At 45.3% G+C, this 13,197-nt stretch overlaps 1 protein-coding gene across 1 annotated transcript in view; it reads right to left on the reverse strand.

Moving 5' to 3' along the window:
- The window catches only part of LOC123992578 (protocadherin Fat 3-like), a 350,119-nt gene that overhangs the window by 100,146 nt on the left and 236,776 nt on the right, over positions 1–13,197 (reverse strand). The window contains exon 4 of the mRNA XM_046293819.1: positions 13,105–13,166. Within this exon, the coding sequence (XP_046149775.1) occupies positions 13,105–13,166 (62 nt within the window). The remainder of the gene's footprint in view (positions 1–13,104; positions 13,167–13,197) is intronic.

Raw genomic sequence — 13,197 nt, forward strand, 5'->3', positions numbered from 1 at the left:
GAGGAGGAGGGGTGGTGGAGGGGTAGTAGTGGGAGAGAGAGAGAGAGAGAGAGAGAGAGAGAGGTGGAGAGGGGTAGTAGTGGGAGAGAGAGAGAGGGAGATAGGGAGAGGGGGTGGAGGGGTAGTAGTGGGAGAGAGAGAGGGAGGGAGATAGGGAGAGGGGGTGGTGGAGGGGTACTAGTGGGGAGAGAGAGGGGGTGAGGGTAGAGGGAGATGGGGAGAGGGGGTGGTGGAGGGGTGGTGGAGTAGTGGGAGAGGGGAGAGAGAGGGAGTAGTGGGGGAGATAGGGAGGGAGATAGAGAGGGGGTGGTGGAGGGGTGGTGGAGGGGGTAGTAGTGGGAGAGAGAGAGGGAGGGAGATAGTGGAGAGGGGGTGGTGGAGGGGTAGTAGTGGGAGGGGAGAGAGAGAGAGAGAGAGAGGGAGAGTGGAGAGTAGTGGGAGAGAGAGGGGAGGAGGGAGAGGGGGTGGAGGGGTAGTAGTGGGAGAGAGAGAGGGAGGGAGATGGGAGAGAGGGGGGGAGATAGGGAGAGGGGAGGAGGGTGGTGGAGGGGTAGTAGTTAGAGAGAGAGAGAGGAGGGAGAGGGGGGGGAGGGGTATAGGGAGAGGGGGTGGTGGAGGGGTAGTAGTTAGAGAGAGAGAGGGGGAGGGAGATAGGGAGAGGGGGAGGAGGGAGGTGGAGGGGTAGTAGTTAGAGAGAGAGAGAGGGGGAGAGAGAGAGGGAGAGAGAGGGAGGAGGGAGGAGGGGAGGGGTAGTAGTTAGAGAGAGAGAGGGGGAGGGAGATAGGGAGAGGGGGTGGTGGAGGGGTAGTAGTTAGAGAGAGAGAGGGGGGGAGATAGGGAGAGGGGGAGGAGGGAGGTGGAGGGGTAGTAGTTAGAGAGAGAGAGAGAGAGAGAGAGGGAGGGAGATAGGGAGAGGGGGAGGGGGGAGGTGGAGGGGTAGTAGTTAGAGAGAGAAAGAGAGAGGGGGAGGGAGATAGGGAGAGGGGGGGGAGGGAGGTGGATAGTAGTTAGAGAGAGAGAGAGAGGGGGAGGGAGATAGGGAGAGGGGGGAGGAGGGAGGTGGCTCAGAAAGATAACAGGTGTGTGTGAAATGAACATAAATGACAGCATAAGGGAAGAAGAGAGGAAGAAGAAGAAATGAAGGACTCCAAGCCTGTGGCGGTTGACCTCTCTGTGAGTGAATGTAACCTGCTCTGTTCAGCACAGTGAGAGAGAGGTAGAGACAGAGGGAATAGGGTGAACAAGCAACTGGTGGCCAACACCTCACAGGACAACAATGTTCACTAAAGGTCAACATTAACAGCTCTCCATTCATCAGAGAGAGAGAGAGAGAGAGGAGAGAGAGAACCTGAGAGAGAACCTGAGAGAGAAACAGAATGAAAGCGAGACAGAAGAGCTTGGGGAATACATTAGACAGGTACGCGTGTCCGGCCTGCCAACAACATACAGCAGCACAGCACTGCAGCACAAAGACAGCACAGACAAGCTAGCAAATCAAATCAAATCACATTTTATTTGTCACATACACATGGTTAGCAGATGTTAATGAGAGTGTAGCGAAATACACTGAACATACGCTAATGCAGCTAAAACATGCTAATATACTGTTTACACTAAGCTATATCCACTGATTATACACATGCATTATTAAAGAAGACCCTACAGCCATTGAACTATCAGTGTATTGTTAATATGTTAACATGAAACAGACAATTTAAGTGGTTGGGATAAGACTGATGAGGAGAAACGATTGAGAGGAGTGTTTCATAAGGACTGATTGGGCACAGTAGTACTGTCGGTTTGAGTAGAGAGTAGCATGGGTGGGTGGGGAATAAAGAATGCCAGCTGTTGGAAACACCAAAGGCAGACGATGCTTGTCTGTGTGCCACTGAGTATGCACACAATAATGTGATTATTGTGGATCATCAGATTAATATAATAGAAGAACGATTTCCCTAATAATCCTGTTTACATGGAAACATCTGAAATCAGGCTCCCTGATGGCACTCTGATAAATGCAGAAAATAACCAATCAAAATAAACGTTCTACCACCCTTTTTCTCCTCAATGTCATGACTTCCCTGTTGGGTGAAGATGATAAGCGCCAGATTGCCCCCTCTCAATCCCAAACAGTTTTATGACCGGTCGTAAATAGAGTGTGGAAACGTTGGGTTTGGCAGGATTGAGGGGGAAGAAACCTCTTTGTTACAAGGAGATTACTCCCGCCAAACCAACAACATCAGAAGGTTGAATAATGAAACAATATTTCTGTAGTCCAAGTGGTTGGAGTTGTCCGTGGGCACGTAAAGGACAATTTTGTGGGATCAGTTGTGTTTTGGGATCCCATGAAGGACAGTATAACAACACAACTGTTTCTCCGAATGTGTACATATCTCAGTGATCAGATTCACATCCAAATGTTGGGGAACTGATATGATTAAATATGAAACTATTTGTGAGAAGATGTAATGTTAGCCTTCTAAATGAGATAATTGTTTTTCATATGAAGTCCTAATCACGCCCACGTGAGCACAGCTATTAAATAGCACTCCTGACAAAATTGAAATTAGACCAGAAGACGTGAGGACGCAGTCCACACTTCATGAATGGTTAGGAAATCTTCAAAACTAATGACTACACATTCACAGTCTGCAGATGTATATGTAAAATAGTCTAGGAAACTTGACCGAAGATGAGAAAATAACATTTCCCTATCGAACGACCGAATGGTACTCTGAAAGATCCATTCCAAAGAACATTTCCTTATCGAAAGACCATTGGTACGCCTGACATAACCATTGTAACAGCAGACAAGCTGCAACCACGAAAAACATTATGACTTCTGGGGAACACAACCAGAGACTTTCTATCGATTGACTCTCCAGCAGACGGACCAGCGATTTCAACAGAGAGACAACATAAGGCATACAATCATAAATATGTACATTGCAATTATTTTCAAATGAGCGGCCATTCTTGTGTAAAGTATTAGCATTTCCATGAGCATAGTTATCAGCTGTGTTTACGATAATGAAGTCCTTTGTCTTTTCTCCCGCTCTTTCTTACATGAACCTCCCTTTTCATTTTGTGTAACAAGTCGTCATATTGGTTTAGTCCACTAGGGACTTTTCAATGCATTATGTAGTACTCAATGTTTAAGCTTTTCTGTTTGTGTGTTTATGTAATTCTGTGTGATTATTTAGTTAGTTGGTAAATAAATAATTAAGACAATTTGTATATAGCTGATTCATCATTTATGCTATGGTTTGTGCAGATATCCAAGGATTTTTTGACATTCAGCATGAAACTGATAGAAGATAACAATTGATTGATGACTGAAATGTAAGAGATATTTATATCTTTAGAGTTCATTTGGAAAACGGTAACTCATTAAACAAACTTTTCCTACTTACTATTTAAATAATAATTATTTTTATGTAACAATTATTGTTACATGAGTAATTTAATCACAATAATAATTAAACATTATTAATTGATTTGATAAAACAATAGTCATCGCATTATTGATAGCCAAGACACGACACCAATTTCGTGGTGTCCAATTGGTAGTTACAGTCTTGTCTCATCGCTGCAACTCCTGTACGGACACGGGGGAGGCGAAGGTCAAGAGCCGTGCGTCCTCCGAAACACAACTGCTCGCTTAACCCGGAAGCCAGCCGTACACCTGGCGACCGTGTCAGCGCGCATTGCGCCTGGCTTTCTACCGGAGCGATGGGACTAGAATGTCCCTAGTGGCCAAAAACTGCCCTAACCCGGACGACGCTTGGCAGATTGTGCGCCGCCCCATGGGTCTGCCGGTAAGGGCTGGCTGTGATGGAGCCTGGACTCGAACCAGGATCTCTATTGGCACAGCTAGCACTGCGATGCAGTGCCTTAGACCACTGCGCCCATGTTAGTTCAGACATATACATTTGGCATGTAAAAACTAATTCTTAGACATATACATTCAGTTGTTCCAAACTCACTTACATTTATTTCATTCATTTAGCAGACACTCTTATCCAGAGCGACTTACAGTAGTGAATGCATACATTGTCAATCATACTGGTCCCCCGTGGGAATCGAACCCAGCACCCTGAGTAAGGTGTTAACATGATTATTGCACAATCTGCCTATTGCGATCATCAGCTTAATATTGAAGTATTAATTAATGTGCATCTAAACATACTCATTGACAGTAGTGCCAGACAGGCCTCATCAAGAACCACAAAGCAACAACAACACAACATGTTTTGGACAAAATAGCAAAAGAGAGTTGGAGTCTAGAGCGGAAAAATGCTTTTCTCACTGAAGCTGAAGTTACAGTACAACTTTTATGAGAGATGGTTTGACAGGCTCCACTCCTTTGTTTTCTCACTCCTTTGTTTTCTCGCTGTCTTGCTTTTCTCTCCCTCTCTGATAGGAATGAAAGTTGGTGAAGTCACCCTGAGACGTGGAAAACAAGAGAAACTTTCACAGACGAGTGTGAAGATGTTGTTACAAACACATTATCCTACTAGAAACACACCACCTTACTGGAAACACACTACCCTACTACAAACACCCTACCCTACTACAAACACCCTACTCTACTAGAAACACCCTACCCTACTACAAACACCGTACCCTACTACAAACACCCTACCCTACTACAAACACCCTACCCTACTACAAACACCCTACCCTACTACAAACACCCTACCCTACTACAAACACCCTACCCTACTACAAACACCAAACCCTACTACAAACACCCTACCCTACTACAAACAAACTACAAACACCCTACCCTACTACAAACACCAAACCCTACTACAAAACACTACTACAAACACCCTACCCTACTACAAACACCACCCTACTACAAACACCAAACCCTACTACAAACACCCTACCCTACTACAAACACCCTACCCTACTACAAACACCAAACCCTACTAGAAACACACTACAACAAACTCACCACCCTACTAGAAACACACTACAACAAACTACCCTACTAGAAACACACTACCCTACTACAAACACCCTACCCTACTACAAACACCCTACCCTACTACAAACACACTACAACAAACTCACCACCCTACGAGAAACACCCTACCCTACCAGAAACACACTACCCCACTACAAACACCGTACCCTACTACAAACACCTTACCCTAATACAAACACCCTACAACAAACTTACCACCCTACTAGAAACTCACCACCCTACTAGAAACACACTACCCTACTAGAAACACCCTACCCTACTACAAACACCCTACAACAAACTCACCACCCTACTAGAAACACACTACAACAAACTCACCACCCTACTAGAAACACTCTACCCTACTAGAAACACACAACCCTACTAAAAACACCATACAACAAACTCACCACCCTACTAGAAACACACTACACCAAACTCACCACCCTACTAGAAAGACACTACACCAAACTCACCACCCTACTAGAAACACACTACCCTACTAGAAACACATTACCCTACAAGAAACACACCACCCTACTAGAAACACCCTACCCTAATACAAACACACTACAACAAACTCACCACCCTACTAGAAACACCCTACCCTACTATAAACACACTACCCTACAAGAAACACACCACCCTACTAGAAAACACCCTACCCTAATACAAACACACTACAACAAACTCACCACCCTACTAGAAACACACCACCCTACTACAAACACCCTACCCTAATACAAACACACTACAACAAACTCACCACCCTACTAGAAACACACTACCCTACTACAAACACCCTACCCTAATACAAACAAACTACAACAAACACACCACCCTACTAGAAACACACCACCCTACTAGAAACACACACCCTACTAGAAACACACCACCCTACTAGAAACAACCCTACAAACACACTACAACAAACTCACCACCCTACTAGAAACACACCACCCTACTAGAAACACCCTACCCTAATACAAACAAACTACAACAAACACACCACCCTACTAGAAACACACCACCCTACTAGAAACACACCACCCTACTAGAAACACACCACCCTACTAGAAACACCCTACCCTACTACAAGCACACTACAACAAACTCACCACCCTACTAGAAACACACCACCCTACTAGAAACACCCTACCCTAATACAAACACACTACCCTACTACAAACACACTACAACAAACTCACCACCCTACTAGAAACTCACCACCCTACTAGAAACACCCTACCCTACTACAAACACACTACAACAAACTCACCACCCTACTAGAAACACACCACCCTACTACAAACACACTTCCCTACTACAAACACACTACAACAAACTCACCACCCTACTAGAAACACTCTACCCTACTACAAACACACTACAACAAACTCACCACCCTACTAGAAACACACCACCCTACTAGAAACACACTACCCTACTAGAAACACACTTCCCTACTACAAACACACTACAACAAACTCACCACCCTACTAGAAACACACCACCCTACTAGAAACACACTACCCTACTAGAAACACACTTCCCTACTACAAACATACTACAACAAACTAATCCCCCTACTAGAAAAACACCACCCTACTAGAAAGACCCTACCCTATGAGAAACACACTACAAGAAACACACTACCCTACTAGAAACACCCTACCCTACTACAAACACATTACAACAAACTCACCACCCTACTAGAAACTCACCACCCTACTAGAAACACACTACCCTACTAGAAACATCCTACTAGAGACACGCTACCCTAATAGAAACACACTAATCTACTATAAACACACTACACTACTAAAACCACATTACCCTAGTAGAAACACCCTACTAAAAACACGCTACCCTACTAGAAACACCCTACTAGAAACACACTACTAGAAACACACTACCGTACTAGAAACACACTACCCTTCTGAAAACACACGACTCTACTAGAAACAGACTCACACACTCTCCCTCTCTCACAGACACACACTCACCCACGTACACACACACACACACACACTCACCCACGTACACACACACACACACACACACACACACACACACACACACACACACACACACACACCCACGTACACACACACCCACGTGTACACACACCCACATGTACACACACCCACATGTACACCCACATGTACACCCACACACACACACACACACACACACACACACACACACACACACACACACACACACACACACACACACACACACACACACACACACACACACACACACACACACACACACACACACACACACACACACACACACACACACACACACACATCCTGTGCATTTGACCTTCTTGCAGATGCTGGCAGCAGGCTTTTCTTCCCCAATATCACTCAAACTTTTGTCTCAGGCATTTGATCTCAGATGCAACACTTTTCTCTTCCACCATGCTGAATGGGGGCTTTGACACTGTGCGTGCATGTTCAAGTGTGTGTGTGTTTGTGCTTTATCTGTTCAAGTGAAAAATCCATTCTGGTCCATGCAGAACTTGGCATACACATCTCATCAGGAGCATTTAACCATTGCCACTAAACATCTGCCCTTATTTTGGATCTTAATCTGAGTACCCTGTTGCAGGGGAACTATGCAGGATATTTAAAATGTGTAGTGTATTTGAGGTTTAAATAAGCTTCTGAAGTTTGTAATTTCCACTTATGAAAGATCTATCAATTTTATTTATTGTTATTTTAATTGATTTAATTAGGCAAGTCAGTTAAGAACACATGATTATTTACAATGACGGCCTACACCGGCCAAACCCAAATGACGCTGAGCCAATTGTGCGCCGCCCTATGGGACTCCCAATCACGGCCGGATGTGATACAGCCTGGATCAATCCCGTCCATTAACAACAATAATTCACATTTCCTGTTGTTGCAGGATTATTTTTCTGCTGTAGCAAACTGGCTCAAATTAAGATCTTATGTCTGAACATTGGGACAGATCTACTAAGAGTCCGCACCCGAAGAGTTTCTTTCCAAAACGTTATACGTATATACATTTTCAGAAATGTTGGTAAATTCGCTTTATTGTTTGAAGACCTTATGAAAGAGATTAGTGTGTTTTCTTCACTATCTAATTATGGCATGGGATTGTTCAATGACAAATGTATTTGTTTGAAATCTATCACTTAATGGTTTCATTTCAGAGTGACAAATAACCATGTTTTTTATGCAAAATGCTATGTATCTGTCACGTCTGCTCCCGCTACCCCTCACTGGTGCTCAAAGGTGCCAGGCTCCACAGCATTACACACTCCTGCCACCATCATTACGCAAAACTGCCTTCTCCACGTCACTCGCATCAGAATTGATTGGACTCACCTGGACTCAATCGCCTGTTGATTACCTCCCCTATATTAGTCAGTTCCCCTTCTCTGTTCTCCACTGCTGTATTAATGGTCATATGTCGTTGTTACCCGTGTGCTGACGCTGTGCCTGTCTTGTTACCCGTGTGCTGACGCTGTGCCTGTCTTGTTACCCGTGTGCTGACGCTGTGCCTGTCTTGTTACCCGTGTGCTGACGCTGTGCCTGTCTTGTTACCCGTGTGCTGACGCTGTGCCTGTCTTGTTACCCGTGTGCTGACGCTGTGCCTGTCTTGTTACCCGTGTGCTGACGCTGTGCCTGTCTTGTTACCCGTGTGCTGACGCTGTGCCTGTCTTGTTACCCGTGTGCTGACGCTGTGCCTGTCTTGTTACCCGTGTGCTGACGCTGTGCCTGTCTTGTTACCCGTGTGCTGATGCTGTGCCTGTCTTGTTACCCGTGTGCTGACGCTGTGCCTGTCTTGTTACCCGTGTGCTGACGCTGTGCCTGTCTTGTTACCCGTGTGCTGACGCTGTGCCTGTCTTGTTACCCGTGTGCTGACGCTGTGCCTGTCTTGTTACCCGTGTGCTGACGCTGTGCCTGTCTTGTTACCCGTGTGCTGACGCTGTGCCTGTCTTGTTACCCGTGTGCTGATGCTGTGCCTGTCTTGTTACCCGTGTGCTGACGCTGTGCCTGTCTTGTTACCCGTGTGCTGACGCTGTGCCTGTCTTGTTACCCGTGTGCTGACGCTGCGCCTGTCTTGTTACCCGTGTGCTGATGCTGTGCCTGTCTTGTTACCCGTGTGCTGACGCTGCGCCTGACTTGTTACCCGTGTGCTGACGCTGTGCCTGTCTTGTTACCCGTGTGCTGACGCTGTGCCTGTCTTGTTACCCGTGTGCTGACGCTGCGCCTGTCTTGTTTCATGTCTGTTCCTTATTACATGTTGACTCCCTCTCTCTCTCTACCTGCTTCACATCTCTGGTGTCGGTCGTGACACTACCACCTCATTCTCAGAGAAATAAGTAGTACTACTAGGTTTTAAACAGTCAAATGTAACACATATATATACATTTATAAATAACTGTACAAATGATACATTTGTGACATCAATATCCCTATATACAGTGCATTCGGAAAGTATACAGACCCTCCTTGACTATTTCCACATTTTTTTACGTTACAGCCTTGTTCTAAATGTTTTATTTATTTTTATATTCATCAATCACCCATACCATCACCCACACCCAAAAACAGCTGGTGCGTACTGTACATAAGTATCTTGCTTTCACAGCTCAGGGGCATCCTGTTCCATTATGTTTACATTGATTGACATGATTTTGAAGTCTAAATAACCACATTTGAAGTGCATGTCAGAGCATAAACCAAGCCATGAGGTCAAAGGAATTGTCCAAAAGCTCAGAGACAGGATCGTGTCGAGGAACAGATCTGGGGAAGGGTACCAAGAAATGTCTGCAGCATTGAAGGTCCCCAACACAGGGGCCTCAATCATTCTTAAATGGAAGATGTTTGGAACTACCAAGACTAAAGCCCTGACCAAACTGAGAAATCGGGGAAAGGGCCTTGGTCAAGGAGGTGACCAAGAACACGGTCACTCTGATGTAGTTCTTCTGTGGAGATACAAATCGGGACCAATCAGGCATTTATAAAGCTCTGCTAGCTAGCATTAAACTTCTCTTATGATAACTAGTTAAACATGTTGATGACATTACAGGTTAACATGCATATTATGCGGTGGTTAATTTATCATCAAATCACAGCCTACTTCGCCAAACGGTCGATGATTTAACAAAAGCACAATCGTTGCACGAATGTACCTAACCATAAACATCAATGCCTTTGTTAAAATCAATACACAGAAGTATATATTTTTAAACCTGCATATTTAGTTCAAAGAAATTCATGTTTGCAGGCAATATTAACTAGGGAAGTTGTGTCACTTCTCTTGCGTTCTTTGCATGCAGAGTCAGGGTATATGCAGCACCTCTCAAACTAATTTGCCAGAATGTTCATAATTATGACATAACATTGTTTAGACTTAGGGATGCCACCCATTAGATAAAATACGGAATGGTTCTGTATTTCACTGAAAGAATAAACGTTTTGTTTTCGAAATGATAGGATTTTAACGTTTTAATACCTAGCTAAAATATATGAATTAAAAATCTGAGAAAAGGAATATTTTACACACCCATGAATGTAACCATAAGCAATAATTTACTAAAAAACACAAATGTGGGCCTCCTGAGTGGTACTGCATCGCCGTGCTTGAGGCATCACTGAATACCCGAGTTTGATCCCAGGCTGTGTCGTGACCGGGTTCGGGGAGGGTTTAGCCGGGGGGGCTTTATTTGGTTCATTGCGCTCTAGCAACTCCTTGTGGCGGGCCAGGTGCCTGCAGGCTGACCTCAGTTGAACTGTGTTTCATCTGACACATTGGTGGAACCAGCGTGCGGGTGTTTGGCGGGTCATGCTCAACCCTCGCCCTGCCCGAGCCCGTTGGGGAGTTGCAGCGATGAGACAAGATTGAAATTTTAAAAAAGTGCTGTTTGATGCTTAAAGAGTTTTGGTGGTTAAGCATAGAAGATCAAACAAAAGTCTAGGAGAAGGAATAATATATTTATGGTCAAATCTGTTTTATCACCTATTGAAGAACCAAAAGCAGGTTCTTTGTACAGGCCTAACTGCAACATTGTAAGCTAACACATTCCATGCTAACAGGCTACGTGCTAACTTTGATCTATAAACCCTGCTAAATCTGACCGGATGTACAGTACAAATCACATCAATATAAAGCTCTGCACCAAACCTATGAAACAAATGTGAGCCATTAACATTTAGGTTAAACTCTGTAGATATCGATAAGACTTCACAATGGACAACAAAATCTAGCACACTCATTGATCGGACAGACAGACAGCCACCACTGTTTACTGTTTGGAGGGTTAGGAAATAAAACTTAACAGAGAGGTAGGCTAAAATGTGGAATGGAGTGAGGGAATGGCTAGCACACCAACGGACAGACAGACAGCCAAGCATAGGACAGAGAGGTAGGAAGATAGGAATGGCTAGCACACCAACGGACAGACAGACAGCCAAGCATAGGACAGAGAGGTAGGAAGATAGGAATGGCTAGCAGACAAACGGACAGACAGACAGCCAAGCATAGGACAGAGAGGTAGGACGATAGGAATGGCTGGCAGACAGACGGACAGATAGGCAGAGGACAGAGAGGTAGGAAGATAGGAATGGCTGGCAGACAGACGGACAGATAGGCAGAGGACAGAGAGGTAGGAAGATAGGAATGGCTGGCAGACAGACGGACAGATAGGCAGAGGACAGAGAGGTAGGAAGATAGGAATGGCTGGCAGACAGACGGACAGATAGGCAGAGGACAGAGAGGTAGGGAGATAGGAATGGCTGGCAGACAGACGGACAGATAGGCAGAGGACAGAGAGGTAGGAAGATGGGAATCGCTGGCAGACAGACGGACAGATAGGCAGAGGACAGAGAGGTAGGAAGATAGGAATGGCTGGCAGACAGACGGACAGATAGGCAGAGGACAGAGAGGTAGGAAGATAGGAATGGCTGGCAGACAGACGGACAGATAGGCAGAGGACAGAGAGGTAGGAAGATGGCCGAAGATGTTTGCTTTCTCTCACAGCACAGCGTTATTAGACTTTATAGGGAGGTGGGAGAAGAGATGTTACCGAGCATCAACTAACATAAACCATAAAGGCTTCATTACGTTGAGGATTTAATGGATGTAATGTGTCCATTGATCTGTTTCCTCATCACATATTCTCCCCGTCACAGACCATATCTGAAGTATACTGCAGTGTGGCAAAAATAACCAACTTGCATCAAAACATACACCAGCATTTCACTGAGAAACAATCAATACAGCAAGAGCAGAATATCTTTTGAAGAGTTTGTCACCAGACGCACGCACGCACGCACGCACGCACGCACGCACGCACGCACGCACGCACGCACGCACACACACACACACACACACACACACACACACACACACACACACACACACACACACACACACACACACACACACACACAGGCTCATGATTCAGGACTCTGGCAGCAGCAACACCATTTACCTCCAATCTGCCACCCTTAGTCAAGATACGGCACTCCAATCAGCTCATAATGGAACCCAACACACAAACTCCATTTCCTGCTCCACTCCTCGTACTGACTCAATTACACTAGACCTGCCTCACTAATGCACACTCTACTGAGACCAAGAAGTCAGAGAGGGAGGTATGAAGAGAGAGGGATAGAGGGAGATCAACAGGGAGTGAGAGAAAAAGACAGACAGAGAGAGAGAGAGACAGGGGGAGAGAAAGAGAATATGAGAGAGAAAGATAGTGTGATAGAGAGAGTGGAGGAAGAGAAAGAGAGCAGAGTGGATTGGGACAGGAGGCTTCTCTCTCTGTCAGTGTTCTAAAGGTTTGGCTCCAGTCCACCACAATTGGAGAGAGATACTGAGAGGTGTACTGTATTGTCATTGAACATCTGACAGCGCATTCACGTCAGACAGCCAAAACACACACACACACACACACAGACACACAGACACACACACACACACACACACACACACACACACACACACACACACACACACACACACACACACACACACACACACACACACACACACACACACACACACACACACACACACACACACACACACACACACACACACACACACACACACACACACACAGTGTCTCTTACCTCTAAAACATGCTCAGCCTGTTGCTCCCTGTCCAGTTTCCTGGACGTGGTAGTGATGACACCTGTGAACACAGAGACGAACACATCAGAGAA

This window comes from Oncorhynchus gorbuscha, linkage group LG13 (assembly GCF_021184085.1).
Source record: "Oncorhynchus gorbuscha isolate QuinsamMale2020 ecotype Even-year linkage group LG13, OgorEven_v1.0, whole genome shotgun sequence".
In the NCBI taxonomy this organism is placed as follows: domain Eukaryota; kingdom Metazoa; phylum Chordata; class Actinopteri; order Salmoniformes; family Salmonidae; genus Oncorhynchus; species Oncorhynchus gorbuscha.